The sequence below is a fragment of the Trematosphaeria pertusa genome (assembly GCF_010094035.1).
Source record: "Trematosphaeria pertusa strain CBS 122368 unplaced genomic scaffold BU26scaffold_4, whole genome shotgun sequence".
Taxonomy (NCBI): domain Eukaryota; kingdom Fungi; phylum Ascomycota; class Dothideomycetes; order Pleosporales; family Trematosphaeriaceae; genus Trematosphaeria; species Trematosphaeria pertusa.
The window spans coordinates 97690-124498 of NW_022987215.1; the positions used below are offsets into that span (position 1 = coordinate 97690).

At 55.8% G+C, this 26809-nt stretch overlaps 14 protein-coding genes across 14 annotated transcripts; 5 read left to right on the plus strand and 9 right to left on the minus strand.

The window, feature by feature from the left end:
* Nucleotides 1-593: 593 nt before the first annotated feature.
* On the plus strand, nucleotides 594-2442 carry BU26DRAFT_561432 (serine carboxypeptidase-like protein; the record flags this gene model as incomplete). The annotated part of the gene is made up of 5 exons (XM_033832908.1): nucleotides 594-783; nucleotides 831-945; nucleotides 996-1043; nucleotides 1093-1502; nucleotides 1550-2442. The coding sequence occupies 5 exons, from the start codon at nucleotides 594-596 to the stop codon at nucleotides 2440-2442; spliced, it is 1656 nt and encodes a 551-aa protein (XP_033686621.1).
* Nucleotides 2443-4759: 2317 nt separating this feature from the next.
* BU26DRAFT_602161 (uncharacterized protein) lies at nucleotides 4760-5732 on the minus strand (the record flags this gene model as incomplete). Its single annotated transcript, XM_033835326.1, has 4 exons — nucleotides 4760-4794; nucleotides 4859-5034; nucleotides 5138-5553; nucleotides 5639-5732. 4 exons carry the CDS (start codon nucleotides 5730-5732, stop codon nucleotides 4767-4769), a joined length of 714 nt encoding a protein of 237 aa, XP_033686622.1. The 3' UTR covers nucleotides 4760-4766.
* A 588-nt stretch (nucleotides 5733-6320) lies between these two features.
* On the minus strand, nucleotides 6321-7569 carry BU26DRAFT_240503 (uncharacterized protein). The gene has a single exon (XM_033821004.1). It carries the CDS (start codon nucleotides 7411-7413, stop codon nucleotides 6556-6558), a length of 858 nt encoding a protein of 285 aa, XP_033686623.1. The 5' UTR covers nucleotides 7414-7569; the 3' UTR covers nucleotides 6321-6555.
* A 641-nt stretch (nucleotides 7570-8210) lies between these two features.
* Nucleotides 8211-9993, minus strand: BU26DRAFT_240495 (cytochrome P450). The gene is made up of 2 exons (XM_033821003.1): nucleotides 8336-9993; nucleotides 8211-8281 (listed from the first exon to the last, which is right to left on the minus strand). Exon 1 carries the CDS (start codon nucleotides 9977-9979, stop codon nucleotides 8360-8362), a length of 1620 nt encoding a protein of 539 aa, XP_033686624.1. The 5' UTR covers nucleotides 9980-9993; the 3' UTR covers nucleotides 8211-8281; nucleotides 8336-8359.
* Nucleotides 9994-10597: 604 nt separating this feature from the next.
* Nucleotides 10598-12218, plus strand: BU26DRAFT_240507 (putative monooxygenase). The gene is made up of 3 exons (XM_033821005.1): nucleotides 10598-10923; nucleotides 10983-11467; nucleotides 11521-12218. Exons 1-3 carry the CDS (start codon nucleotides 10683-10685, stop codon nucleotides 12079-12081), a joined length of 1287 nt encoding a protein of 428 aa, XP_033686625.1. The 5' UTR covers nucleotides 10598-10682; the 3' UTR covers nucleotides 12082-12218.
* On the minus strand, nucleotides 12024-13806 carry BU26DRAFT_516410 (O-methyltransferas-like protein). The gene is made up of 4 exons (XM_033828324.1): nucleotides 13057-13806; nucleotides 12873-12985; nucleotides 12366-12785; nucleotides 12024-12307 (listed from the first exon to the last, which is right to left on the minus strand). The coding sequence occupies exons 1-4, from the start codon at nucleotides 13712-13714 to the stop codon at nucleotides 12251-12253; spliced, it is 1248 nt and encodes a 415-aa protein (XP_033686626.1). The 5' UTR covers nucleotides 13715-13806; the 3' UTR covers nucleotides 12024-12250.
* A 228-nt stretch (nucleotides 13807-14034) lies between these two features.
* BU26DRAFT_516412 (alpha/beta-hydrolase) lies at nucleotides 14035-15571 on the minus strand. The gene is made up of 3 exons (XM_033828325.1): nucleotides 15237-15571; nucleotides 14803-15140; nucleotides 14035-14741 (listed from the first exon to the last, which is right to left on the minus strand). Exons 1-3 carry the CDS (start codon nucleotides 15297-15299, stop codon nucleotides 14129-14131), a joined length of 1014 nt encoding a protein of 337 aa, XP_033686627.1. The 5' UTR covers nucleotides 15300-15571; the 3' UTR covers nucleotides 14035-14128.
* BU26DRAFT_516413 (3-oxoacyl-reductase) lies at nucleotides 15512-17041 on the plus strand. Its single transcript, XM_033828326.1, has 3 exons — nucleotides 15512-16068; nucleotides 16261-16675; nucleotides 16730-17041. The coding sequence occupies exons 1-3, from the start codon at nucleotides 15832-15834 to the stop codon at nucleotides 16849-16851; spliced, it is 774 nt and encodes a 257-aa protein (XP_033686628.1). The 5' UTR covers nucleotides 15512-15831; the 3' UTR covers nucleotides 16852-17041.
* On the minus strand, nucleotides 16932-18298 carry BU26DRAFT_538642 (NADH-cytochrome b5 reductase 1). The gene is made up of 3 exons (XM_033831465.1): nucleotides 18006-18298; nucleotides 17871-17952; nucleotides 16932-17820 (listed from the first exon to the last, which is right to left on the minus strand). The coding sequence occupies exons 1-3, from the start codon at nucleotides 18154-18156 to the stop codon at nucleotides 17136-17138; spliced, it is 918 nt and encodes a 305-aa protein (XP_033686629.1). The 5' UTR covers nucleotides 18157-18298; the 3' UTR covers nucleotides 16932-17135.
* Nucleotides 18299-18687: 389 nt separating this feature from the next.
* BU26DRAFT_516415 (uncharacterized protein) lies at nucleotides 18688-19763 on the minus strand. The gene is made up of 5 exons (XM_033828327.1): nucleotides 19395-19763; nucleotides 19258-19348; nucleotides 19138-19202; nucleotides 19043-19081; nucleotides 18688-18987 (listed from the first exon to the last, which is right to left on the minus strand). Exons 1-5 carry the CDS (start codon nucleotides 19494-19496, stop codon nucleotides 18838-18840), a joined length of 447 nt encoding a protein of 148 aa, XP_033686630.1. The 5' UTR covers nucleotides 19497-19763; the 3' UTR covers nucleotides 18688-18837.
* A 362-nt stretch (nucleotides 19764-20125) lies between these two features.
* Nucleotides 20126-21255, plus strand: BU26DRAFT_240565 (uncharacterized protein). The gene has a single exon (XM_033821006.1). The coding sequence runs from the start codon at nucleotides 20362-20364 to the stop codon at nucleotides 20923-20925; it is 564 nt and encodes a 187-aa protein (XP_033686631.1). The 5' UTR covers nucleotides 20126-20361; the 3' UTR covers nucleotides 20926-21255.
* Nucleotides 21256-21672: 417 nt separating this feature from the next.
* Nucleotides 21673-22782, plus strand: BU26DRAFT_240582 (uncharacterized protein). The gene has a single exon (XM_033821007.1). It carries the CDS (start codon nucleotides 21822-21824, stop codon nucleotides 22476-22478), a length of 657 nt encoding a protein of 218 aa, XP_033686632.1. The 5' UTR covers nucleotides 21673-21821; the 3' UTR covers nucleotides 22479-22782.
* Nucleotides 22783-22822: 40 nt separating this feature from the next.
* BU26DRAFT_538643 (acyltransferase-domain-containing protein) lies at nucleotides 22823-24565 on the minus strand. Its single transcript, XM_033831466.1, has 4 exons — nucleotides 24363-24565; nucleotides 23798-24253; nucleotides 23549-23646; nucleotides 22823-23496 (listed from the first exon to the last, which is right to left on the minus strand). The coding sequence occupies exons 2-4, from the start codon at nucleotides 24157-24159 to the stop codon at nucleotides 23018-23020; spliced, it is 939 nt and encodes a 312-aa protein (XP_033686633.1). The 5' UTR covers nucleotides 24160-24253; nucleotides 24363-24565; the 3' UTR covers nucleotides 22823-23017.
* Nucleotides 24566-25228: 663 nt separating this feature from the next.
* Nucleotides 25229-25940, minus strand: BU26DRAFT_529053 (uncharacterized protein; the record flags this gene model as incomplete). The annotated part of the gene is made up of 2 exons (XM_033830878.1): nucleotides 25229-25609; nucleotides 25659-25940. 2 exons carry the CDS (start codon nucleotides 25938-25940, stop codon nucleotides 25229-25231), a joined length of 663 nt encoding a protein of 220 aa, XP_033686634.1.
* Nucleotides 25941-26809: the final 869 nt, after the last annotated feature.

Here is a 26809-nt window from a genome sequence, read left to right on the forward strand (position 1 = left end):
CATTATACTTGCTGCCTTCCTCTTTGCGCTTGGTGATTCCATATCTCACCCCTCCACCAGGAAGCGAAAGGAAACACTGGGAAACAAGCACTGACAAGCGTCCTGCAACCGAGGCTTATCGAGCTTGATCTTCAGTATCCCGCACGGAGAAACGCCTAGTTCGGGCTTTATCAAATGGGGCTGCGGCTTTTACAAACTCCCCCGCCGACGAGGCAAGGGTGTCGGGTGTTTGGGGCATTGATATCACGGATGCGCTATACTCTGCGAGGAAGGTGTATGGCCCTTCATCGGTACCTGCGCTTCGTCATCACACAGCGGTACCAGCATTTACTGGCCGCTCCTCGTCTACTTGCCTCTTCTGCTGGTCATCAACACGAGTCCGCCTCCCGCATAGCCGTTAAGCGTCCTAAGCTTGCTCCTATCCCCGCCGGCCGGAGCTTCGCCGCTATTCAGCCAAAAACACCTGCTGTTCCTGGTAAAGAGCTAGGGATCCCTCGTGAATCAATGCCGTCATGTAGCTCTTGAAATACGGATGGGCACCCAGTTTTTTTTGCCGGTCTGTCGCTGCCTGCTTTCGTCTGGTCAATTGCACGATGAAGCTCTCACTGACGCTCCTCAGCTCGCTGCTGTGCGCTTCTACGGCTTTGGCCGGTAGCTCTCCTCACAAGCGCAATGTCTTCAACAAAGCCAGGCCAACGATCGAGAAGCGTCTGGCGAGGCAACCTTTCCAGCATCCAGAGCTTCAGAAGCGGGCGTCTCGCTTCCTGACCGACAAGACCGAGGGTATGTGAAGCTTCAATGGCCTGAGAATCCCGCTGACGCTTCTATAGCATTCGCCGTTAATGGCAGCGGTATCCCTGAAGTTCCGTTTGATGTCGGCGAGTCGTACGCAGGATTACTGCCCATTTCGGACGACCCTGATGAGACTCGCAAGCTTTTCTTTTGGTACGTAATGTCGGAGCGATTAGGATTGAATTAGCGGCTAATAGTTGAAGGTTCTTTCCGTCAACCCTATCTGAGACTCCCGAGGAGGTCGTTATCTGGTAATGTTTCTCAAGAGCCGTCCTGTAATTCTCATGCTAACAGCCTCAGGCTCAACGGTGGCCCCGGTTGCAGCTCCTTGAGCGGTCTCCTCACGGAAAATGGCCCCTTCACCTGGATGTCAGGAACCGCTGCGCCTGTCCAGAATCCATACAGCTGGACAAACTTGACGAACATGATCTGGGTCGAGCAGCCCGTTGGAGTTGGCTATTCTCAAGGGACTCCGAACATCACCGACGAAGTCGAGTTGGCAACCGAATTCCGGGGCTTCTGGAAACAGTTTATATCCACATTCGAGATGCAAAATTGGAAGACGTATGTGACTGGCGAATCGTACGCAGGGTACTACGTTCCGTATATCGCGGACGGCTTTATCCAGGCGAACGATACCGAATACTTCAATCTTGCTGGTATCTCCATCAACGACCCCATCATTGGCGATGAGACCATGCAGCAGCAAGGTATGTAGTCACACACCAGTATTAGCACAGACGCTAACCGTGCTCAGTCGTCATTCTCCCTTTCGTCGAGTACTGGCAAGCGCTCACTTTCCTGAACGACACCTTCATGGAGCAGATGCGCCAGCGTCAACAAGAGTGCGGCTACGCCGACTACTGGGACACATACTTCCAATTCCCTCCTCCCGCAGGTCCCTTCCCAGTACTTCCCGATCCGTACTACCAGCCGAATTATACCTGCGACATGTTCGACAACTTCTACAGCGGTCTTCTCGAGGTGAACCCCTGCTTCAACATCTACCACATCACCGAAACATGCCCGCACCCCTTCTCCCAGCTCGGCATAATCAACACAGGCGACTACCAGCCGCCCGGCGCCCAGGTCTACTTCAACCGCACCGACGTGCAGGAAGCGCTCCACGCCGTCGTGGGCACCAACTGGATGCAGTGCACCGACATCAACGTGTTCGGCAACGGCAACGCCTCGAGCGACGCCGGCGACACGTCGCCGGGCCCCGCGCGCGACGGCTCCCTCCAGCGCGTCATAGAGCACACGAACAACACCATCATCGGCTCCGGCGACCTGGACATGATCCTCACCACCAACGGCACCCTGTTCGCCATCCAGAACATGACCTGGAACGGCGTGCAAGGCTTCCAGACGTATCCCAATAAGACAGCTTACACGCCGTACCACCCCGAGTATAACGGCGGCGCGCTGGCCGGCGCGGGTGTGTCGGGCGTCTGGCACTCTGAGCGCGGGCTCATGTTCTACACCGCGCATCTGGCCGGCCACGAGCTCCCTGGATACACGGCGGGGACTGCGTACCGCATGCTGGAGATTCTGCTCGGCCGCGTGAAGGACTTTAGTAGCACGGAGGCATTTACGACGCAGTCGGGGAACTTTACGGGGAATGGGACGATCTATCGGAGAGGCGAATGAGCTTGAGCTGCGGTAGCTGGATGATGGCTACTGGCTGACATGTAATGATAATGTCTATGAATGTTTGACTGCGGTCGGAAAATCCTGTGCAGAAGTGTGATGTTAACGTACGCTCATTACGATTGCAAGCAGCGTGGCCATGTCGTTGGTGTAGATTGAACATGAAGTTTCGCTGCTGTCAGGTGAGTAATGTTTTACTTTGTCCACTCGAGCCTTCCAAGGTTTCTTGGACCCTCCCGATGAAAGTCGATATAGCATACTCTATTGCCGAATGCGCTAACCCAGCCCAGTACATCTCTCCATCCTATCTCCATCTTTGACCAGTCCATCAATAGTACCTTATCTCCGACTTCGCCACCGCCCTTACCGCGGTTTCCCTCCTACCCCATTCTGCCTCCCCATAAACCTCCCCATCTAACTCACTAAAAGCGTATACATACCCAATACTTTCCTATACTCTCATTAATACAAATTACATATTCCCGCCAGTATAGCAGCTATTACGACACCTCCGTTGCTCTCAGCGCATAATTGTCTCGGTTTTGCTATAGCTTATAGCGGAGAAAGGGGGAAAAGTAATTACACTAAACATATTGTACAAAAATTAGGTAAAGTTTAGAGCTTACTATAATTCTCTTTACCCTTCTATTACATGCGCTAGCTGCTATAGTAATCCACTCTTGCTTAGGTACGTGAGCATAGGTCGGAGTAGGGATAGTATGAGAAGAAGTGGAGATTTATTAACTGCAACACAGGACAGGTGGCAAAAGCTACCTAGAGAACTACTGAGTACTATCTAAAGTTACAACGAAAGAAACCGCAGGCCGCTACTCTACTCTACTCTACTCTACTCCTAACCCGTCTATCACTACGTTTGCACCCTGAAATCGCCAAACCAAATGCTCTCAAGAAGAAACCGAAAGCCGCTCGCTCCGCCCAACCCGTCCGTTACCACTCTCTCTTCCCCCCCCCCCCTCTTCCTCAGGAAATCTCCCAAACCCCCGGCTGGCTACTATTTAGACGCAGACGCAGGCGGCGTCGTCGGCGTCTCGACCGTAGTACCCGCCTCTTTGTTCTTCTTCTCGATTTCCGCTTCAAGCGGCGTCTCATCGTGGTAATACCGACAGGGCTGTTCCGTCGTACACGGTATATCGCATCTGTTGGCAGGTTTGCAGAGGTCGTCCCAGTGCATTGCTTTGGGGCACAGGCCCCAGAGTTCTGCGTGGTAGCTGCAGGTTTTGCAGGCCCGGACGTAGTGGGTGCACATGCTGTTTGTTGGGCTTGGCTGGGGGTTGGTGGGAGTTGGCGGGCTTGGGCGGGCTGGCTGGCTGGAGGGGAAGGCAGGGGAGCCGTGTCTGTCTGTCTGGGTGTGCGCGTGGTTTGCGGATAGGTGGATGGGCTGGCTTGGGAGGATGCTGTCGCTGGCTTTGGCTGGGGAATGGAGTTTGGAATCTTGCTAGCTAGAGTATTGCTTGGTGTCTGGGTGGGTAGCTTGCTTGTTGAGAGTTGTGGATGGAGGGCATTGCAAAGAAGAAGGGAGATGCAGAGTAAGGTATTTATACCCTTTGCGTACGCTATGGCTCAGAGCCATTGGAAGCGTCATTTGAGAGTTATGGCCGGGTCGCTCGCGGAGGAGGAAGAGTCGGGGTGTGAGTGCTATGCTACGCATCTTATACAGTCAGTGGGAACGGATGCCCTGGAAGCACGAACCGTGATGTGTGAGGCGACACAAAAGAAACTGTGTTTCTGATTCCATCGGATTTTAGCAAGTGTGCGATTGCGCGAGAAGAGTATGAAAGATGAGAGGTTGGGAGGACGCGATCGAGAAGTTGTTTAATGCCCGTCTACGAGAACATGCAGCAGTCTTCGGAAACGGAGTCTCTGCGCCTCGGTGTGTAAAGGAAGCAGTTGAGTGATTATAACTGATGGCTGACTCTGAGTAGGTCACCTGCGTAGTCATACCTTCGAATCACCGATTGACTGAGCACATGGTGCGGCGTAGCAACGGAAATCTCAGTGAGGCGACGGTTTATACCACCGAAGCCGTTCAACGCTTTCGTAGAGTACTGACGGCGGGCTAAAGCGACCGGTAGCGTGCACACGATAATGGGTCCGAGGACAGTGATATGTGCGTGCTTCCAGGTATTGAAGAGCGCGATGATGGTATGGAGAATAGCCGCGATCGGGAGTCACAGCCATAAAGGAGTGTCTATACTCTGCAGCAGCTACGTAAGTCAACAACTATTTCATAAAACATAACCGCGTTGCTTCAAACCTAGCTCCACGACCACATCCGCTACTACCCCTCCCCTATCCCCTTCCACTTAGTTATAACTAACATGCACATGATCCCTACACATAACCGTCAGCTCAATCCAACACTTCTCTCGCCGCAGGCCTCGAAGTCTCAACTCACCAGTGGTTCTGCGTCACATCACCCCTATCCTCCATCGCCCTCCACGACGTCCAGGCCTTGACGCCGTCCTGCGAGGGGTTCCAGATGCGCTGGCCCCAGATGACATACTTGAGGTTCAGCGAGCCCCGGTTGTTCATGACCCACTCTGCGATCTCGCGGCCGGAGATGGTGGGCGTCTGGAGAGAGTAGCGGAGTGTTAGTTCAAGCGCTCTGCAGAGAACAGCGGAGAGGGAAGGAAGGAAGGAAGGCAAGGGGGTTAGCATGTAGGGCAGGACATACACCACCGGCATCTGAGCACATCATATCCGTCGCCTTCCCGCAGCAATGATCACTGCCAGATCCGCACGCACAGTCGCGGATACAATATACCTGGCGCACGCGTCCCGGGAACGCAGCAACGATTTTCTTCGCGCCATCAACGGCCGTCTGCGTGCAAGATCCAACGGCGGGGATTGCGGGCGCGGCGTAGCCACCAAAGCCTTGCGCGCTGGACTGGCAACACTTGAAGCCGCCGGGGCCGGGGCAGAGGTTCGACAGCGAGCTGCCGGCGCAGTCGCTGCTCCAGCGGCAGTTGCCAGGGCTGGAGCCGCAGGACGGCTTGCTGCAGCACTTTACGTCGGCGGGGTCGGCGGGGCAGGCGCCGCTGATGCTGGTGCCGCCCGAGGCGGAGCAGGCTGAGGAGGAGAGACAGACGCCTGTTTGTTTTGCTGGTGTGAGCGAGGGCATGTTTGTTTGTTTGCTATGGAAAAGGATGGTTGTGTGGAGAGTGACTGAACTGACCGGCTACTCCATTCGCGCCGTAGCAAGGCTCGTCCACAGCTGCTTTGACGCCTTTCAAGGCAAGGAGCGTGAGGAAGATGGAGTGGAGTTGCATAGTGAGAGTGCTTGAGACGATTCAATGCAAAACTACGGGGTAATCTCAAGCGTGGAAGCACTCACAGATTGGAATGATGCAGCGTCTTTATACCCAAACAATACGAGCCAGTCCAGTCCAAAGAGCACAGCCTGCCTACGCCGATGCACTCGCCCCAACCGTTTCATCACCGCCTCCGTAGAGATGAGGTCAACGGCTCCGTATAGCTCGCTCGGCGCCCCCGTATAGGTATCCAACAGTACCACGCGTTCTCGGCGCAGGCAACCAAGGCGCTCAATCTCCCCATCCTGTTCGAATAATCGTCCCCGATACCAGCACGGTCTTGAAACAAGGAAGGTCGTTTCCAACCGCATCCGTATTCCCACACGCGGCTCCTCCCGCGTTATATCCCGATCTGCGGTCTTCCTTGCAGATCGCCTCGTGTTCGAGCGTCATGGCCTTGCTATTCGTGGACGAGCCAGGTACGGATGGGCTCGGCGTGTCTTGGGTGGGTAACCGGATGGAGAAGGCGGCGGAGAGTTGTGGTACGAGGGCTCGGGTTTTGAGACGTGGTTTCGCGCCACTTACTGCGCAATGGAATGTGGGCTAGCCGTGTATGTAATTGTGCGACTACTATCGCTGTGATGGCATTTTTACGATGAATGCGATAGGGTATGTTGGTAGCGGGTTTTGATTTCATTGGTGCATCGGAATCCTATTGCTAAATTTGTGAGGGCTGTTAGACCATTTCGCCCAACGAGAGGAGAGCATTCGAGTAGTCCAACCCACCCTTCCCATTGCATGCCTCGAGCATCGCCGCACTCCACAAACCCTCACACACTCCTCAAGCCTTCGGCTTCAGGTCCACGTACACCTTAGTGACCCGCTGCGACGTCGGCGCGAACGCCAAATTGCCCTCCTCATCCTTCCAGGTCCCCGTGTGGAACTCGCTGACCAAGATGCCCTCGTACGGGCTCGGCGGTTTCGACCAGACATGGTCCACCGCATCGTTCACACACTCGATCTGAATGCCGCGGTAGCCCCTCGCGTCCGACTCGCGCATCAGCCAGCGCGCCAGTCCAGCCATCAACCCCTCGCCCTCGTAGTCGTGACGCGTTGACGTCGCGTTGCGGAGGAGCACCTCGCCGTGCGCCTTGGGCTGCCAGGAGGCGGGGTCCCGCGTGTCGCGCGTGGCGAGAATGTGGTACAGGAGGCCAAAGTGCGGGATGGCCGCCATCAGCGGGCCCATTTTCTCCATGTCGAGCGGGTTTGCGGCGTCGTAGGCCAGCGCGACGCTGACGAGCGGGAAGTCCATCTGCTCAAGCAGTCGCATTCCCTCGGCCTTCAGTCCCTGGGTGTCTTGGATGCCCGGCTCACGCTTGTCCCAGTACAGCTTGCCGCCTGCGGCCTTGCTCTCGGCGCACTTGAACGTGTACGCGGTGTCGAAGACGCCGAAGGACATGCCGCTGTTGATCTGATGCATCCAGAGATACTCGCCGGCTTCGTAGGCGGCGTGGGCGCGCTCGGTGAGCTTGTCCGGGTAGAGGTTCGGCCAGACCGGGGAGTGGAAGAGGTTGCTGTGGACGACGATGGCGTTGGCCCATGGGAAGTGCTCGGGGCCGAGCTTGCGGATCTCGTAGCGTGGCGGGAGGGAGAAGGGATTGGCTTGGTTGGGCGTCTTGGTGTTGGTGTTTGCTGCCATTATGATATGTCGCTGTCGGTGGTAGGTGTAGTGTAAAGTTCACAAGCTTTAGACTTGCAGATGAGAGGTGCGCAGTAGTCCAAGGTGGTGCAAAGGTTAGACCTTTTGGGCCCGAGTTTTGGAGTTCAAGATGTGATAAATATAGTGTGAGTGAGGAGAGACGGTGGACGAAGGTAAAGGTGAGACAAGAGGAGAGAGGAATCAACTTTCGGGTAGTCGAGCCGCTAATAACGGACTGCGCCGTTTCAACGGTAGGTGCAATGTTGTCCAAGGTTGCACGAGCGGGACATGTTGGTCGAAGTAAGCTGTGCCTCACCCGCGCGGGAAGGCGGAGATATGAGGACAATACACTCGAGGACCTCCAAGTGTACAGAATATGGCGTAGCTCTTTCTATGTGGTGGCCAGCTGTAGCCGTGATAGACAGCGGTGTAGTCGGTGTAGTCTATGCGAGTCAGACACAAACATGAGCACGATCCGTCACTATGCCGCAGGGTCCTAAGAACGATTCCAAAACAAAACCCACCAACGAGGTCTAGAACTGCAAGGTTCATATTGGTCCGGGGTATCAGTCGTGAAGCGGAATACCGAATAGATATGTAGAACTCTCCCACTGCGTCCTGTTCTCCGGATATCCGACGATCGACTCTACTCGCGGTTCCGAGTGTCAAAGACCCATAATCTCTCGTTAGACCAGCAGGCATTAGGCGGACAGTGGCTAACTAAGCAGTGCTTATTCATAGCTGAGGGGGTTACTTCATCTCGTAAGCACTAACAGCTGGCATTTACCTTGAGTAAAGGCCTTCGGAAGAATGCTAATTTCGATCATGACGCATTGGGGAAGTCAGTGCGAACCGCACGCTAAACAGCCTCGTACGGCACCCATCAGCAAAGCCTGAAACGTATCGATTCTTATGTGCGTACCTGCTAAATCTCTAGACGAAGCGTCTACTCGCCAAACGGTGTGAACCTCTCCAAAACCGCTTCCGCCTCCTTCAGCTCTCTCTCCAGAACCTCCCTGTGCGCCTCACTCCTAACTCTGATCTCACACTCGAACTTCCTCGGACGGATATTGAAACCCTCGGTATATGCAAATATATCGTATCTGACGCCCTTCAGCGGCAGAATATCAAAAGCCCACAGAAGCTTCGAGAGCGCTATGAACAGACTATTCGCAGCCAGGTCGGCGCCCGGACAGATCCTTCTTCCCCATCCAAAGGATGAGTGGCCTGATTTGGCTGGGTGCGGCTTGCCAGATTCGGGCGTTGGCGATTTCGCCTTCTCGGCAAGAACGGTATCGAGAAATCGGGCGGGATTGAAGTGATGGGGATTGGGATAGTACTCCTCATTGAGGTTGATAGCCCACGAGTTCCCGAGAATAGTGGTGCCGGCGGGGATGTAGTAGCCTTCATAGTAGTCGTCTTCCGTGGAAGCATGCGGTGTCCCTCCAAGCACGGCGACCGGACGCCAGCGCAACACTTCCTTGACCAGGGCGCGGAGATACGGCAAACGGGATTCGTCGTCGAAGGTAGGGGTCCTCGAATTCCCAATAATGGCGTCTAGCTCCTCATGTGCGGCATGTAGAGTCTCCGGATGCGTAGTCAAAGCGAGGAAGGCCGTACAGAGCGTAGATGCGGTGGTATCTGAGCCGGCACCAAAGAGAGACGCTGGGATGAAAGAGAAGTCACGCTCTGATAGGGGAATGTGCTCCTTCTCTCGCAGCTCCAGAAGAAGCTTGCATAGGGAGTCGGGGATGTCATCGCCGCGGGTCTTGGCTCGAGCAATATCGGAGCGTACAACGTCGACCAGGGCCATGTTCGCGGCCGCCTCTTCCCTTCCGTGGGCCTTGATCTCAGCTTTCCAGGGGGCAAGGGCATCCGGAACATGCTTTAGGATCGGGAAGGATTCAACCATGTATTTGCCCGGTACGTTCAAGGATGCTGAATAATGCATCAATTTGAATCTCTGGTGGATGACCTCGGCGTTCAGAGAATCGATGCGGTGGCCGTAGGCGACGGAGAAAACAATGCTCGAGGTAAACCGCTCCAGTAGCTTCTCCCAGTCGGCCGGGGTTTGGAGAAGCTGGTAGCACAGTCGCGACGCTTCCGCGGTCTGCACAGGCTTGTACAGTCTGAGCGCCTTGGGAGTCAAAGCTTGGTGCAGCAGCTTCCGTCGAACTGTCCACTCCTTGCCATATGGCTGCACCAGCACGGTAGCCCCGTCCCACAGGATCTCTCCCATGGCGACCATGCGCGGTCTCGAGGAGTATTTGGTGCTCCTCTTCTCCATCAGGTCGACCGCAACGACGGGATCGGAGACGATCACGGTCGGCTTCCTGCCAATCCATATGGTGTAGATAGGTCCATAGGCCTTCGACCACTTCTGGAACTGTATCCACGGCCGCGATTTCGGCAGCTGCAGCTTGTTGCCAACGAACGGAAGCGGGGTCGGGCCGGGGGGCATCCTCATCCATACCCAGACATCATGGAGGAGCGTAACGGCGGGGATGGCGAGGAGGAGTGATAGCCACACGTACGGCGGCCAGTGGAGGATTGATTCTAGAGCCATGTTGTGAGTTGGGGAACGATACGAGACTGGACGAAAGAACCCAGGGGAGATGCTGCAACTTACACATTTCTTCACGCGGGCGCATAGACGTCCGGCGACCGAGCCGAGCTCAACGTGACGCTCGGCAGTTGCGCAGACGCGCTACGGGCTGAGATGGCGGCGCCCTTTTCCGCGTTGCGTCGCGATGGCGATGTGGGGTAGACGCAGGGCGGGAGGAGGTTCGTCCGCCATGAAGGGCCGGTGTGGGCAGAACAGAACGACTCGCTGAAGTCTTGTCGGCTATGCTGTCATACTGAGAAGCCTCCAAACGAACTATGTATAGAGAATTGAATGGGTTTCATGATTCTTCAATATCATGTCTGGTTGTGGTCGCTAGCATAGTCGGAGTGATAATAGCCGACGCGTTCGGCAATTGCGCGGGGCAGTCTGGGCAGGGACGACCGCGCCTCCACACCTCCACAAGCATCGGACGACCACTCAGCCGACTGCTCTGGGGCCATTCAGATCGTATAGCTATATGTACTCGGCATTGACCATGGATCAATGTCGGATTACCCTTCGTTGCATGCAGCAGATCATCTTCCCGAACCAGGTCATCCACAGCATCGTCCCAGGATAAAAGCGCGGGGTTAATAAACGCAACACGCAGTTCCAAAAAGCGCTTGTCACACATCTCGCCCCCCGTCCAGTTTCCTCTCCCAGCATGAGCTCCGTGGAAGACTCCAGCAGGCCTCTCAAAGTCCTCATCGTGGGCGCCGGCTTCGCGGGGCTCACGGCCGCCATCGAATGCCGCAAGCGAGGCTTCGACGTGATTCTTTTCGAAGGCAACAGCTCGCGTCGGCAGCTCGGCGACATCATCTCCTTCGGCTCGAACAGCGGGCGCATCTTCCGCTCATGGCCGGGCGTCGAGGAGAAGCTGGACCCCAAGTGCCACCATTCTGACGGTTCGTAAATGACAACTTTTCGTATCACAGCTTTCATGGGGAACTGATACTCTGATCAGGTCTCGACTTCCGCACCTACGACGATGAGTTTCTGTGCCGGCAGGTGTGGGATGCGGAGGCGGAATGGGGGAAGCGCTTCAACGGCCATCGTGGGGAGATCCACGGGGTGGTGTGGGACCATGCGTTGAGCGTAGGCGTGGACATCCGACTGAGCTCCAAGGTGCAAGAGTACTTCGAGACGGACACGGAAGCCGGCGTTGTGGTCAATGGGGAGAAAATCGCGGGCGATGTGGTGCTCGCCGGAGACGGAGTGAGGAGTCTGGCGAGGACGATCGTGCTGGGCTTCGAAGATAAGCCGAAGAGCTCCGGGTATGCGGTGTACAGGGCGTGGATGGGGACCGAGAAGTTGAAGGAGGATCCTTTGACTGCGTGGTTAGCCGATCCGAACACCGACCACCATGTCGGATGGCTGGGTCCGGATGTCCACTTCCTCGTTGCGACGCTGCAGAATGGGACCGCTATGAGCTGGGTCCTGACGCACAAGGTACGGATCCTCATGTGTTCTTTTGCAGAGCCCGACCGGCTAACTTGAGATAGGACGAAGCCGACGTAGAAGAAAGCTGGTCCGCGCCAGGCTACATCGAGGAAGCCGTGAAAGCCATCCCCAACTGGGCACCCATCTGCCACGCCATTATCCGGGCGACGCCCGAAGACCGTCTCGTGGACTGGAAGCTCGTCTTCCGCGACCCTCTCCCTACCTGGATAGGCCCCAAGCGACGCATCGCACTCATTGGCGATGCCGCGCACCCCTTCCTACCGACCTCCATCCAAGGCGCCTCGCAATCCATGGAAGACGGCGTGACAGCCGCCGTCTGTCTTGAACTCGCGGGCAAGGACAACGTGCCCGAAGCGATTCGCGCGTACGAGAAGATACGATACCCGCGCGTGCTAGCAACGCAGAGAACAGGCGTTACGAACCGCGATGCATGGCACAAGGCGGATTTTGACTACGTGCGGAAGAACCCGGAGAGCGTGAAGCTGCCGCGGTTGGACTGGATACTGAACTTTGATTGTGAGAAGCATGCGTACGACGTGTATAAGGAGACTGCAGAGTCGCTGAAGACGGATCCTGACTGGAAACCCAACCCAGTGTTATGAGAATGAGAATGAGAACAATTTCGTCCCCTGTAGGATAGAGCTGTCTGCGGACGAATTTGTGAGTCCGACCTAGGTCTTCTATTACGCGTAGTGCCGCAGCCACTCTACAACCCCCACAGAGAGCAGAACCATCGCCATTCAGCTGTTCACACATTACTACCGGCCTGCCCTATGTCTTGAGATGGACTTCGAGCAAAGCCATCGGCCCCATATGGACTCTCACAATCTGCACGAAAAGCAATTAGCAAGATCAATTACACGGTGGCTCGAATCATGCAGCATACCTCAAACCTCGAATCCGCTCTCTCCAGCAACCGCCGGAACTCCGCCTCAGTCCGTTGTTTCGCCCCGAGCGAAAACATCATCAACACATCAATCTGCCTAATAACATGCTCCTCAAACCGCGTCGTCGTGCCCGGCGCGGGGATAATGCTATCGTTGATAAGGAGCGGCGTGCCCGGGGCGCTTTTCTCCAGGGCTGGTATAATGGATTGGAGGATGCGGACGCAGTCGTCGCCGCCCCAGTTGTGGAGCACCTGGCGCAGGAGATACGCGCCTGCGTTGGCGATGGGCTGGGGCGTGAAGAAGTCGTACTCGGCGAAGGAGATGCGGGACTTGATGTCGCTGAGGTCTTGGGTGGCTTGGGCTTGCTGGAGCATGGCGGCGTTGCTGTCTTGTACCACGACGTGCAGGTTGGGGAAGGCCTGGCTGGTTGGTCAGTTTTCTGTGATCAAGCCATTGAGAATGGTAGAGAAGATAAAAGCATATATGCAAAGGAGCGCATTACTCACCCGCGCAAGCGCAATGCTCACATGCCCACTACCTCCGCCTATATCAACCAACTTCTTGTCCTTCAAATCACCCCACGCATACCCATTCTCCAGCTCAGTGATCTGCCTATGCACTGCACCAGTCAGTCAGTCAATCTCCCTCTCTCTCTCCCACCAGTCAAAAACCGCCTCCAGACAAACTCACACTTGCTAATCCCCCTCATAGCCGAAGCAAACCTCGCCCCCTTCTCAGGAAACCTCTGATAATACTCAAACATCGGCCCGCCATGCCTCTGCTCAAACGCACTCTTCGCCCCCTCCTGAAAACTCCGCGCCGCTTCCACCGAGCCCTTCATCTGCTCGTCCAACTGGTACGCCCCTGCAGCTCTGACATTCTCGTCGCGCGCGTAGATAACCGTCATGCTCGTGTGCGCGAAGCGGTTAGGTTCCGGCTCCGCGAACAGCCGCCTGCTGCACAGCAGATGTAGGATGCGTCCAAGGCGATCTTCATCGACCCCGGTTTGCCCGGACAGTTCGGCCAGGCTGATACTGCCTTCCTGGGGGATCTTGCGGATGAGGTCGAACTCGAAGGCGAGCTGGTAGGCTCCGAGGTCGTTGTGCGAGCACACGAATCTGCAGGCTTCGATGCGCGGGCCGTTCACGAGCAGGAGAAGGTCAGAGGCGGCGTCGTTTAGCTGGGCACGGAGCGCTTTGTAGGTCGACGAGTGGGGGATTTCGGGGGAGGAGGGCGTGAAGTTGGGTTCGGGGAGGTTGGATTGGGAAAGATGGGTGACGAGGGAGGAGGTGAGGTTGTGGACTTCTTGGGCGAGCCTCAAAAGTTCGGATTGGCCGTCCGACGCCATGATGTAGGAGGAAAGAGAAAGCTGAACTCCAAGGAAGGTGCGCGGGGGAGGTGGCTTGATATGGTTTTAAGGCGGATTCATGTTGTCGAGCGCCTTTGGATGCGGCACAGCGACGTCGATTCATCCGGAATACCAAGTCAGCTTGGGTGTGCTGTGCCTCCTGTGCTATGCCGCAGTACCGCGTTTGAGATTCAGTCAGTAGTCTAGGAGGTGGCATATTTGGAAGCTTGAAGCAATGGGAGCGCTAGACCCAGAAGCCCGGACTCAAAACTACGCCGTGCCGATTTGAGACTGAAATAGGAGCTCACTTGTCTGCCGCTACCCGATCTACCGAGTCACTCTTCTGCAGATACGGTCTGCAGCAAAACTCTCTGTTTTCCTCTACCCCAGGGACTAATACCCGCCCCACCGCTCTCAATCCTCAAGCAGCCACTTCATCCCCCTCAACGTATCCTCCACAAACCTCTTACTACTGTCCAGCGTCGGATAATTAGTCCACCACATATGCCCATACCCACCATACAACTCAAACCTCGTCAACACCCCACTCTCCCTCAACACCCGATCATACAGCACCGCCTCATCCCTCAGCGGATCCAGCCCGCCAACCTGAAAAAAAGCCTTCGGCGCGCCCGCATGGCCCTTAGGATGATTAAACGGGTCCCAGAGCGGCGAATTGCTATCCGGGCCGTAGATCTCAACGATAGCGGACGCATTGAGGCGCTTGAGCACGGGATCGGATGTGCTTTCGAAGCGCGACTTGTAGAGGTGGGCGAAGCGCGCGGGGACCTTTTCGTGCGGGAGCAGCGCGGGGACACAGAGATATTGCCCGGTTATGGGGGGCGAGAGGTGGGTGTCGCGGGAGTGGAGGGCAAGGACGGCGGCGATGTTGCCGCCGGCTGAGGCGCCGCCGACGATGAGGCCGCGCGTGGGTGTTGCTTTGAGGGTTGGGGCGTTGGCGGTTGCCCATTTGAGGGCGTCCCAGCAGTCGTTTACGCCGGTGGGGAATTTGTGCTCGGGGGCGAGTCTGCTGGCAGTTAGTCCCTTATGTGACCTGTGACCAAGAGTGCGGCGTGCTGCATATATACCGGTACTCTACATTCACACAAACGCATCCCAAATCCCGCGCAAACATCCTACAATTCAGATCCTCATCCGTAAGATCGCCCATGCTCCACCCTCCCTCATGATACATCATAACCAGCGGGCTTCCTCCATCCGGCGGGCCCCTCACAGGCTGATAGACCCTGACACGGATAGACGAGCCATCTCGTGTGGGCACATCATGCATCGTCTCGACAACTTCATCAGGAATAGGACCCGGGATCGGATACAGATGGCGTAGTTTCTGGAGGTGCGCTGCGCGGTTGGCGCGGGTCTCGAAGATGTTTTTCCCCTGGAGGTCTATGGGGCGCGCTTCATAGGCCTGGTAGATGTTAGTAAGTATGGATGGGTATGGAAGATTAGCGGATGGGAAGGGGGATTGCTTGATAAATGAGGCGTGCGGTAGGGACATGTTCACCTTTCGGTATTCTGGGGCGGGCGCGCCCGTCCGAAGCACTTCTTCCCGCGTGAGATGGGCCATGTTGGCTTGGGTTCACGATACACCAGATTCCTTCCAAAGTTTCTCTTTAGAACCACTACAAAGGTGTATGGGACTCGATTGCTCGCTCGTCCTAATGGATTGATATACGAGACTCCTCCAGCCAGTTCGTATGACGTCAGAAGCCCGACGTCGCCGTCTTCAAACAATCCACTTCGACAAAACCGCCTCAAGCAGAGTCAGAATTGCTGACTCCAAGCCAACCCACGTCGCATGAACGCCTTATACTTCTCTCCACGTGACAGTAAGATATCGCCGCACGCCATCCCCTTCCAGCCCTCAAACCGCCAATCAAAGCGGGGAAGCTCCTATCACGCACTCGGCTAAACCTTCCCTCACTCCACCCCGCAATCGCATCAGATCAAGTGACCTCCATCGAACCACCAACCAGCACTACCAACCAAACAAACAAAGTACATACTAACCCCAGCCCCCGCCGCATCTCCAGCCTCACCCACTACTTGAACCCCCAGCCTCACCCACCCACTGCACACCCACCCCCAACCAACCCCCAATGGACCACGCCAAAGGCCCGCTCAGCGGCAAGATCGCCCTCGTGACCGGCGCGACGGGCGGCATTGGCACCGCCATTTGCCGCCAGCTCGCCGCGTTGGGCTGCTCGCTCGGGATCCACTACGCGTGGGACCAGGACGCTGCGCTGGCGCTGCTGGAGGAGTTCAAGGAGGACTACGTGTCGGTGTTCGGGAGCAAGTTCGTGTGCTATGGGGCGGATCTGGGGAACTACGATGAGGTGCGTGGACCGGATACTCGTACTATCTTTTTTCCTTAGAGTTTTCAAAGCAGCTGTTGCGTGTTGCGTGTTGCTGCAAGAGATATATCTTTGGGATTGAGGACGTAGGAGAAGCGTCGCATTCAGGACGGATGATTCATGATTCGTGATTCACGAGGCAGGAGCAGAAGCACCAGCTGATATAAAAACAAGGTGCGCGAACTGCACGAGCACATCGTCTCGCTCCTGGGGCCGCCCAACATCCTGGTCAACAACGCAGGCACATACGCCGCGAAATCAGGCGTCGACAGCGTCGACGCCGTGCCCATCGAGGACTTCGAGCGCACGTGGCGCATCAACTGCGGCTCCGCGTACCTGCTAACCCAGCTGTGCATGCCGGCCATGGAAGGCGAGGGCTGGGGCCGGGTTGTGTTCATCAGCAGCGTTGCTGGCATCACGGGCGGCATCATCGGACCGCACTATGCGAGCTCGAAGAGCGCGCTGCATGGGCTGATTCACTGGCTGGCGATGACATATGCAAGGAAGGGGGTGACGGTGAATGGGGTGGCGCCTGCGTTGATTGAGCAGACGAAGATGCTGCCGGGGACTTCGGAGGAGCTTGCGCAGAGTACGTGCATTTTAGTCGCGAAGCCTGGATGCTCAATTGCTAATGTTGGTGTAGAAATTCCAGTTGGGAGGCTGGGTACTCCGGATGAGGTTGCTGAGACGGTGCTGTGGATGATCAAGACGTCGTATGTGACGAATAAGGTCATCGCGGTGGATGGCGGAATGTTTCCGCAGTAGGTTCCGAGAGGGAAGAACAGCGTGGGGCGGTGTTCCGGGCTGAACGGGCGTTCATCGGAAAAGGGCCTGGAGTAATTGGGAATACATTTCATGAATTATAAATGGTATTTCGCTATGATGCTGGAACCGGCGCATTCCATGCAGCCTTTACCGTAGCAAACCAAACGTACCAGAAGTCTAAGTTTTATGCCGTCGACATATGATTTGAGGGCACCTCTTTATCTCTTTACAGCCGAAGCGGGAACCCCAGATCTCCTTCTCAGTTCGCCACAACTGCCTAACGCTTAGAAGCAGAAGACCTGGTCCTCGAGCTTGCTGACGGGGCGTGCCTTTGTATAGCCCAGGCTCTCAGTTGCCTTCTTCATAGCAGAGACCATAGGCGGAGGACCGCAAACGAGGATCTTGACGTCCTTCGCAGGAGCAGGAAGCTTCGTCTTAATCAGGTCAGCTGTAACGAAGCCAACGCCGCCGTCCCACTTGTCAGGCGGGTTGTTGAGCACGTAGTGCACCCTGAACTTAGGATCCTTCGCTGCAAGTGTATCCAGGTCCTCCTTCAGCAGGATGTCTTCCGGGTTGACGTTTGCGAAAAGCAGATCCACCTCGGTTGCATCGCCCGCCTCTCGTCCGCGGATAATGGCCTTGATAATCTGCAGCATGGGCGTGATGCCAGTACCCCCAGCAATCATGCCAAAATGCCTGACCATATTCGGGTTATATACCATAGCGCCCTTGGGTCCCTTGACCTTCATTGTCTGGCCGACCATGAGTCCCGCGACATGCTTGGAGATGTTGCCGGTGGGGTATGATTTGATGAGGAGGTCGAAGTAACCCTTGTCTTCGTCGGAGGATATCGGGGTGTAGGAGCGGACGACTTCTTTCGGCTGGCCGGCTATGGTGGCGGCGAGGGAGATGTGCTGGCCGATGGGGAGGCCGAGGATGTCGGTGGCTCGCGGGAGCTTGAAGCGGTAGCTGGGAGTTGTCAGATCTGGGCTTGAACTTAGTTATCGCGAGGGGCGTACATTGCGGTATTATGTGAGAGGATCGTCTTCTCCTTCAGCTCGAATTGCTGGAAGTCGTTGGGCTTGAGCACTTTGCGGGGAGCTAGAGGAGTGTCAGATGCGACGCCTAAGGCAAGACAGACGAGGATTCCATACCATTGCTGAAGACCTTCCAGCCTCCCAACACCGCGGCGAGCACCACAGCGAATGGTAGCCATTCCTTCTTCACAATCGCCGTTCCCACCAGGAGCAGCGCGGAGGGGATGTAGACTCCCTGCACCATTTCGGGGCCCGTAGGAGACACCATTTTCGAGGAGGAGCGGAAGCCGCGACAGCAATCAAGCGGTTGATATCAGCGTGCTTCCAGTGCCAATTGGGGCCCCGCGCTCAAAATATACGGTCGCAGAGTGCGGAACGATGTCGGGGCTGTGGGGTATGTTAGAGGTGCTTCTTCGGCTTTTGGTCGGTGCTCACCAAAAAATTCCCACCCGATCATCGAACCACCACCGCGGCGCCGGGATCGCTGATTGGCTGCTATGCCGAGGCTCGGCAGGGCCCAACTCAACACCTGGGAAAGGCAGTGAATTCCGTGCTTTTTAGAGGCGAGGGCTGTGAGCGTTAAAGAGATATGCAACTACGCGCAGATTAATACCCTTTGCTGGATATTGAAGGATCCGAGGGCGCTGAGAAGGCTGTTTGACACGGACTTGGTGCACGCTTTGGGAAAGGCAATCCTGGATGAGATCTGGCGGGGATCTTCCGCCTTCCGTGCATCACCATCCTTCGGCCCACTGTCGCAATTCTTCACAGATGACGTTGAATGAAGGGAGGGGCGCATCGGCAAAGTATAGCTGGACTCAATTTGTTGCATATCTGAACGGCAAACACCCAAGCCCGTCCTCTCGCATCACACATCAGCGCACAACGAGCAATCCAGACCCGCACGCCCAGCCGATACACACATGGGCAGTCCTACTACTAATGACCTTCACATAGCCCCAGAATCTGCCTGATTGACCTCAAACACGCCGAACCTGTTGCCCTCCGGGTCAACATAATTGGCAAACCATCCATGGGTCCGCTCAGCCGTCTTGTCCAAGACCTTCTTACCGCCGAGCTCAGAGATCTTCTTCTCAATCTGAACATAGCACGTTAGCATACCTTTAGGAAGCAAGAGCGCTTCTTCAACATACCTCATCAACGGACTCCACGAAGTAATAGACGGTGAAGCCCTTCCCCATCAGTCAGCTCACACGCTACGTCACTCGGCAGAGGACGCAACACTTACGACGCCCATCGGATGCTCGCTGCGAGTGCAGCCCTCCGGCAACTTAATTATCCCTCCGGAGAGGCCTGTCTTTCCTTAGCCCTATCCCGGACACAATGGAGAGAGAAAAACATCACTTACCAGATGGCTGCGCGAAGGTATAGTGGACCACAGGATCCTCCTCAGCCGCACTCCTGAAGTTCCACGCGGGAAAGAGGGCAGCATAGAATTCCTTTGCATCGTCAGCTGCAGACGCTCGATCAAGAGAGCGGACTTGCCTTGAGCTTCTTTGGCTCCACGGACGGAATCTCAATCCAGCAAGGAGCGCCCTGCGGAGTGGGCGGCATCTTGGCTCCAGTCTCGGACGCTTCGTTGGACATGTTGGTGTGAGAGGCGCTTTGGATGACTACTCTCAGCCGGTGAAGTTGGTGCTTCTGCAGGGGACCGTCAACAGTGGTATCAGCAAAAGAGGCTCTAAACCAGCAAAGTAGCATACAAGAGATGGAAGATGAAGATTGCTTCTCAAGATCACGGTCTGATGCTCAGAAACGACTGTTCCCAGCCCGACTTCTTTGTCCCTCTTTATACACCCTCAGGCCAACGCCGCATTCCCCTCAATCTCTCGTATCACTAATCGACCTCAGCCATATGTCTCAATGGCTTCTATACCCCTCTCGATGTTCTCGCGTTTCTTTGGAGATACGGCCGAACCGTCGCAGTGGCGCTCGGTTGGCGACGCGCCTAGCCCAGTGACTCAGAACACGAAACCGGCACGGTGTCGCCTGATACCGTGACTGCGTGCTTTGATACGAGGTGCTTTACGCGGTGTGACGACGCGTGCAGATGGCGTCTAGCTCGGCCTAAGGAGACAAGGCAGCAGCGCGATTTCAATGCTGGCTGAGAAAGAAGTAGAAGAAAGTTTCGCATTTCGTTACGCATGTGGAAGATGATGCGAATTGCCTGAGGGATGCATTGGATCGAGCTAAATTTACGACGGTCTAGGTCCCACCTTTTCTTCATTCTTCGTCTCGATCTTCCACCGTGCGTTTGGACTCTGGTACGACAACTGCACAGTGACTTCATTCACATCAATACGCAACCTCCATGCAGGTCGGGACAACCAGCCCGCACCAAATATCCACTAGCTACCGTTTAGCTCTGGCGAGCAGCGATGAGCTCCTACATCCACCTGGAAACTACGAACTTTAATTATATCCTCCGGGAGCTTGTTGAAGCATCGCAGCGATGTTTGCCATACACCACTCAAGTGACTGCATCAAACGTCAATTCGACTCCATCACCACTCTCCGCCTAGTCCGCAAGGGTCAGTTTGGGAATGAGCACGCCCTAAGCCTAGGCTTAGAGCCGTCCGTGTCTATTCACTGCCAAGCTATCTATCCCCACCTGTATCCCCAATTCCCCATCTATCTCCTAAATCTTCTTCCCCTTCCCCTTCCCCACCATCTCATCGAACTCCTTATCGTACTCCTTGCCCTTCTCCCTCATCTCCCTGTCCCTCTCCTCCTGCTTCTTCCCCGCCATCTGCTCCCGCAACTCCACCAACCGCTTCACCCTCTCCTCATTGCTCAGCCCCTGCTGCCGCATCTCCCTGTCCAGATCCATCATCGCTTGCGAAATCTCCAGATCCTCCTCCTCGACAATGAGATGGCTGGCTCGTCGCTCCTTCTCCTGCTCCCTCGCTTCCGCCTCGTCGACAGCCACCACGCCGAAGTCATCCTCCTTACCTGCGGCAGTGGTCTTCGAGCCAGAGGCGGGGAAGCTCTTCGTTCTTTCCGGCGAGGAGTCTGACAGAGCAGTGATATGCGCGTCGCCTTCCAGCGGTCGATCCTGGCCCGAGTAGTACTCGCGCGTCGCCGTGGACTTGGGAGCCGGCTTGGGCTGGGACTTCTTCTTCGGTGGTGACATAGTGGAGGGCGCTTACCTGTCTCCAAGCGGTGGTACTGAGCTACTGCGCCGGAAACCTTTAGCTTTTGTACCTGAGGGCTTGCGTTTGCTGCACCTCGCGGTGACGGAGCGGCGTGCGTGGGAGCTTGTCACGGGGCGAGGGGGAGGGCGGCATGCTTTCCTTTCCTTATCTTTGAACAGAGAAGCACGGGGGTTCTAATTCGAGAGAGAGAGAGCTGTAGGGCTGTCATGTGAGTTCTGCGTGACCGGTTTGCAAACGCCGTTGGAGAAGTTCTGCATGCAGGCTCTAGTCATTTTCTCAATCTCTACGCATACCTCACGAGCATTGACAGCACACCACATAAGAGAGTCTCCTTTCCAACGCAGGAAATGCAGCTTAAAACTCATTTCGCCAGCCAGCAACCGGTAACAAGTCGTGAAGGAAAAAGTATAGCGCGCGTCGCTCGCTCAACTCGTCGCCTGCAGCCTATTCTAATCTAACCATCAATCCATCATTCTTCTTCTCTCCAGTATTCGTCCTCTACAACGGCCCCCACCGCATCTTCAACCCCAACCCACGCTTTATTCAAACTCTCCTTTCCCTCTCCATATCGTCCGCGATCTTATTCAATCCCCCCGCTCCCCAGACCTGCCTCCGGCACATCACACAGAAAGAGAGAGATTAGCTACCCCCCTCACGAGGCCATAGCCATGCAGGTAGCTATCTAGCAAACGAAAAGACCAGACCAGACCAGACCAGACCAGCTCAGTGAGAACCTTTCCCAAGGCAAGGCAACGTGATGCACGCATGCACGCACAAGCAAGCAGCACGCAGCTCTCGCCAGGCACTCAAAACGCATCAAAAAAGCAGACTTCTCTCCATCTATCCAACCCACCACAAATCTCGCCACTCCCGCCAGCAGACACAGACACAAATTCAAGCAAGCAAGCCATGTCCAACACCCCAAGTGCCCAGCACAGCACAGCACATGTCCACATTCCCTCCAGCTACCTACTCTCCACGCCCAACCGCCCCATCCACCCCCAGTGGGCCAAGAGGCGCTGGAGCTCTACGAGAGCCCGAGCATCTCTCTGCTCTCCGTGCTCGCGGCGCCCCTTTCTACAGCCAGCCAGCCAGCCCGTCGATCGACGAGCGCAAGGAGCCGCAGGACTACAATACAAGACTATCACGCAGCCCAACCCAACCCAACCTAGCCCATGCATATCGACAACACCATGAAGCAGCATACCATGTCCAGCGCAATCCGTACAGTCCAAATCAAAGACGCACTTCATACATGGGATGCTGCGATGCTCAACGCATCATCGCCAGCCCAGCCCAACTGCCTGACCGACGTACAGATCACACGCAGCCCGGCCATCCGAGGCACAGGCAAGCGCTGGGCTTGGAGAAAGAGTGGAGGGGCGGGGGGTGGGGATTCTGGATGTTGAAATAGCTGTTGAAGTGCGCGAGGATTAGAAGGTGGCCGCGACACGCTAGCAAAAGAGATGCTGGGAGCTGGGGTAGAGGAGAAGCAGCTGGACGCCTGGCGGCGCTGAGGGCGTGCGGTGGCGCTGGGAGCGGGGAGGAAAGCGGAGCGAGATAAGTGCGGAGAACGGGGTGAGTGAGTGAGTGAGTGGGTTTTGGTGGGAGGGAGGCGTGTGGGTATGCGATGCGTTGTGTGGCGTTGAACCTGTGGAGGTGGGAAGTATGTGGGTGGTGATGCAGGGAGAAGGGAATCTAGGATCGATGAAGCATCGGTCACGACGGAGAAAATCAAAACATCATCATCATCATGATGTACCAGCTACGGAAATGCTTTCATTGCGACATATAGTTATCGATGCCGAGTTTTCTCTCAAAGCTGCTCAGGGCTGCAAGTCTACATGCTAGTCGAGACAACGCCGTCCTACCATCTCCATGGATATCTCCCATAGTGCCGTTCTGAACGCCGCATACTCCGAATCCCATCCCGCGACGCCTCGCCATGCAAGATCAATACCTCTTCCTCAGCTCAGCCTTCTCGTCTTCGTCTCTCCCCGACGCCCTCGGAAGCGGCACGCCATTCCCCGTGCCCGAAACATGCGAGAGCCGAATCAGCTCGTCCAACATAGCATCCCTCGTCCTCTTCACCAGCGCATCCACGTCCGCAGTTGTCAATCCCTTTGTCGGAATCGGCGGCAGCACGCTAACGTCCACGGCGCCGGGGTTGAAGATCTTCTTCTTGACGTTGAGCACATGGCTGTAGTTGGCGGTGACGATGGGCACGATGGGCACCTGGGCCTGGATGGCGAGATGGAAGGCGCCCTTCTTGAAGGGCAGCAGTTCGGGCTTCTCGGCGTAGGAGCGCGTGCCTTCGGGGAAGATGAAGACGGATTGGCGCTCCGAGTGCATGGTCTTGGCGGCGCCGTCGAAGGCTGCGCGCGCGGTCGTGCGGTTCGCCCGGTCGATGAAGACGGTCTTGGACAGGGCCACTAGACGGGATTAGCCGGGGTAATACGGGCATGGGAGTGAGGGAGAGCGCACTGAACCAGCCGAGGACCGGCGTCCACTGGAGGGACTTCTTTGCGGTCACGGAAATGTACTTGGGGAAGACGCAGCCGAGCATGAGGACGTCGAGTTCCCTGGTGTATCGTTAGTATCGTGCTCTCGATTCCAGGTCCAAACGGTTGTTTGTAGCTTTGCGAGAGCTTCGTAGGCCGATGCTCGACTTGAACGCTCCAAAGGCGTCATGTCTGCGGGCGTTTCATTCCAAATTATAACAGGAGCACTCACGTCTGATGGTTGCCCACGAAGACGGCGGGCCGGGTCTGCAATGCCTCCTCACCACCTCTGCGCCCGCCCTCGATCTTCCCGCTGTCTGTCACAACGAAAGACACGCCGGTTGACAGCCACATTGTCCACTTGAACGCGCGAGCCACAGTCCACTGGGAAAGGCCCCCGTATCCAATTATCCGCAGAAATATACTGGCGAAGACGCCGTACATGGCGCAGATGCCCAACATGATCATGGACGCGAGGAAAAAGGCGGCGAAGGACGCAAGCTGCGCGAGCCTGCGTGGCAGGATGATGGAGATGGTGCGGAGGAATATTATCAGGAGCGGCGGGCCGGCCATGATGTTGAGGAGCCAGCTCATTGCGGTCGTCGTGGAGCTGTGAGGTTGCGGCCGGTACTCGGGGATCAAGCGGTTGCGCGCATTCGATGGGGTAGGGCTTCGTGAGGCACTAGATCTATTGCTCTTAGAACTGTGAAGCTGCAGGGGAGGAAATTCCGGGGTAGGAAGGCGGATATGTGAGGAGATGGGAAGTTTGGAGGTCGAATAAGTGGTGGGGTTTGTACTTTTTTTCGACTCTCGCCTGAGGTTGAGGCGCCGAGGTTGGGTGCTCGCTAAGAGTTGTTCCCGATCCCGCAAGCAAGGGTGCGCCCGACGACTTGTGTTGAGCTTATCGACGAGCTGAAATACCAAAGTTGAATTTTCTCAACGGGCCTTGAAGGGCTTCCAGATGATGATCTAAGAGCAGGGCTATACCTTGGGTTGAAATCGTTCAGGCGACCAAAATCATTGTGGGGAGCTGGTCCCATGCCTCCGCCGGCATCATGTAGGTGCACGCGTGACATGCAAATCGCGGAGACGAAAATCGCTGCTGGGATCGCATGTGGACGTCATTTTCCCGACTGCGACTGATACGTTTCTCGGAATAGATCCCTGCGCCGCGGGACTGTTTCAGATGGCGTGGAGTACTCTCACACCTCCATTTCCTTCTAAGCGTTTGGACGCAGGAAGACCACAGAGCTATTACAACACGGCATCTAGTCTGCATTACGAGGTTCTCTTGATCATTTAGGTATAAAAAAATCTTTGAAAAGCGCAGCATTACGATACTATAATTTACGCGCTAATCAAGGTCAGGCGCTATCAAGAAGAGACATACAAATCCCATGTGGTTTCCTATTCCTTTCCCAAAGAGCGACTGAACGCCGGACGAATGCAGGGAGAAACGAAGGGTATCTGAAAGTAAACGCTATGATCCGCTCTCTAAACGACGATGGCGAGGATGGTGAAGACTATCCGCATAAGGTTGGCCGTAACTGTCTTCTAGCCGTGGACTCGGCTGAGGACTCATGAACTGACTCTTGTAAGGCATCAGATGCACTTTCTGCTCTGCGTCGCCGTCGTGGTCTGCAGGAGCAGTAAGCGCATGCCTTTATTTTTCCGCAGAATATTCGGGCTGCTTCGTACCCTTCCTTTGCCGGGCCAGCTCCGCCGTGGTGAACCCGAACGCGAGGATGTCGGTGAGGAAGATTGGGATGAGCATCCACCTCCAAGCGCGCATGTTCACGACCTTCGAGTGGATGTTGTCATGGTGATGATGGTCATCCATGGGAAGTTCCAGCACGGCTGTGAACCAGGTTTCGGGTGTCCACTTGTCGGCAGGGTAGGCGATATTCGATCGTGCGATGGACTCGGAGATGTGCTGCCCTTTGGTTTGGTTGGTGACGACGAAAACGAAGATGAGGGCGGATAATGTGAAGAGCACAGCTAGGAGCTGGAGGATGAAGAGCGCGAGCAGCGTCTTCGAAGGAGCCTGCTAAAAGGTCAGAGAGAAAGCCACCCCTGAGGACGAGAAGACATACCCTTCCTTGCCGTTTCCTCTGCCTCCATGCTACATACAGGCCGAAGAGCCCCAGAAAGAAACCGTATCCCGCGACTCCATTGCTAGTGTGACCCTGATCGACCCAGAGATGCTGTGGCTCCACTACCAGCTGCACAGTGTTACCGGGCCAATTTATTTGGTAGGTTCCAATGTCATCCTTTTGCTTGTGGAGAAAGCCGACCATCGACGAAATCAAGCCGAGATTGGATATCGACAGAGCAGATAGAAGCGCGCTCGACAGGAAAATAGGAAGGAAGGCCATGATGCCGGCGTGGTTGCTCGCCGTCGATTTCCTTTCGCGTGAAAGGAGTCGGAAAGTTGCAGTTGGAGATTCCTTCGGGCGACGAAAAGAAATGATATTGAAAGTAATCGCTGATGAGAAATCCGGGGGGTCGAAAATAGTTATATGCACGTCCGCAAATCTTCCAGCGATGGCACTTACGTTCGAGCTGACTGATGATATCAGCCCGATTTCAGCTAGCCCTTCAACCTGACCGGTCATCAGCAGAATGTTTAGTGTAGGCGAAGCCTTCTATAGACCAATGCGCAGAGGACTAATTGAGGCTTATGCACGCCACCTGTGTAGTAAATCCCATAGTGGACGCGCGGAGGGGTGCCAGATGCAAGCTTAGCATAGAGGAGGCTAGTGGCCTGGGGCTGAAATGTTTCCTGTTAAGTCAGCTCAGCCATGGCCATCTCGAACCTCCAGCCTTGATCACCGCCCAACCCGCTCGGCTCCTCCGCCTCCGTGGAGTTGGGATTCTAGACTAACGCGCTGTAGGCGAGAGCGTACCGCATACTCACGACACGGCGGAGCACTCTAGACGGCTGAATCTCGCTTAGGGCTCTTCAGCAGCTTTCCTGTGGCGAATGCTTCGAGCTGAGTGTTCAGAGTGCGGGGCCGAAACAGCCTTAGTAGGCAATCGGAAAAACGAAACATATTCTGGGAGGCGGCCTGCCTTGATGTTGCATGCTGATGTCGAACTGTAAGGCAACGTGGCAGGGCACGCAGCCTGATATGCGAATGTATCAGAAGGAAGGAAAAGAGGCATAGATGTCAAATGCCTCTTTCGTTTGACTTGACTTGTCATTTGAGAAGCTCGCGGCATGTCGAAGCATGGCTGTGTTGGA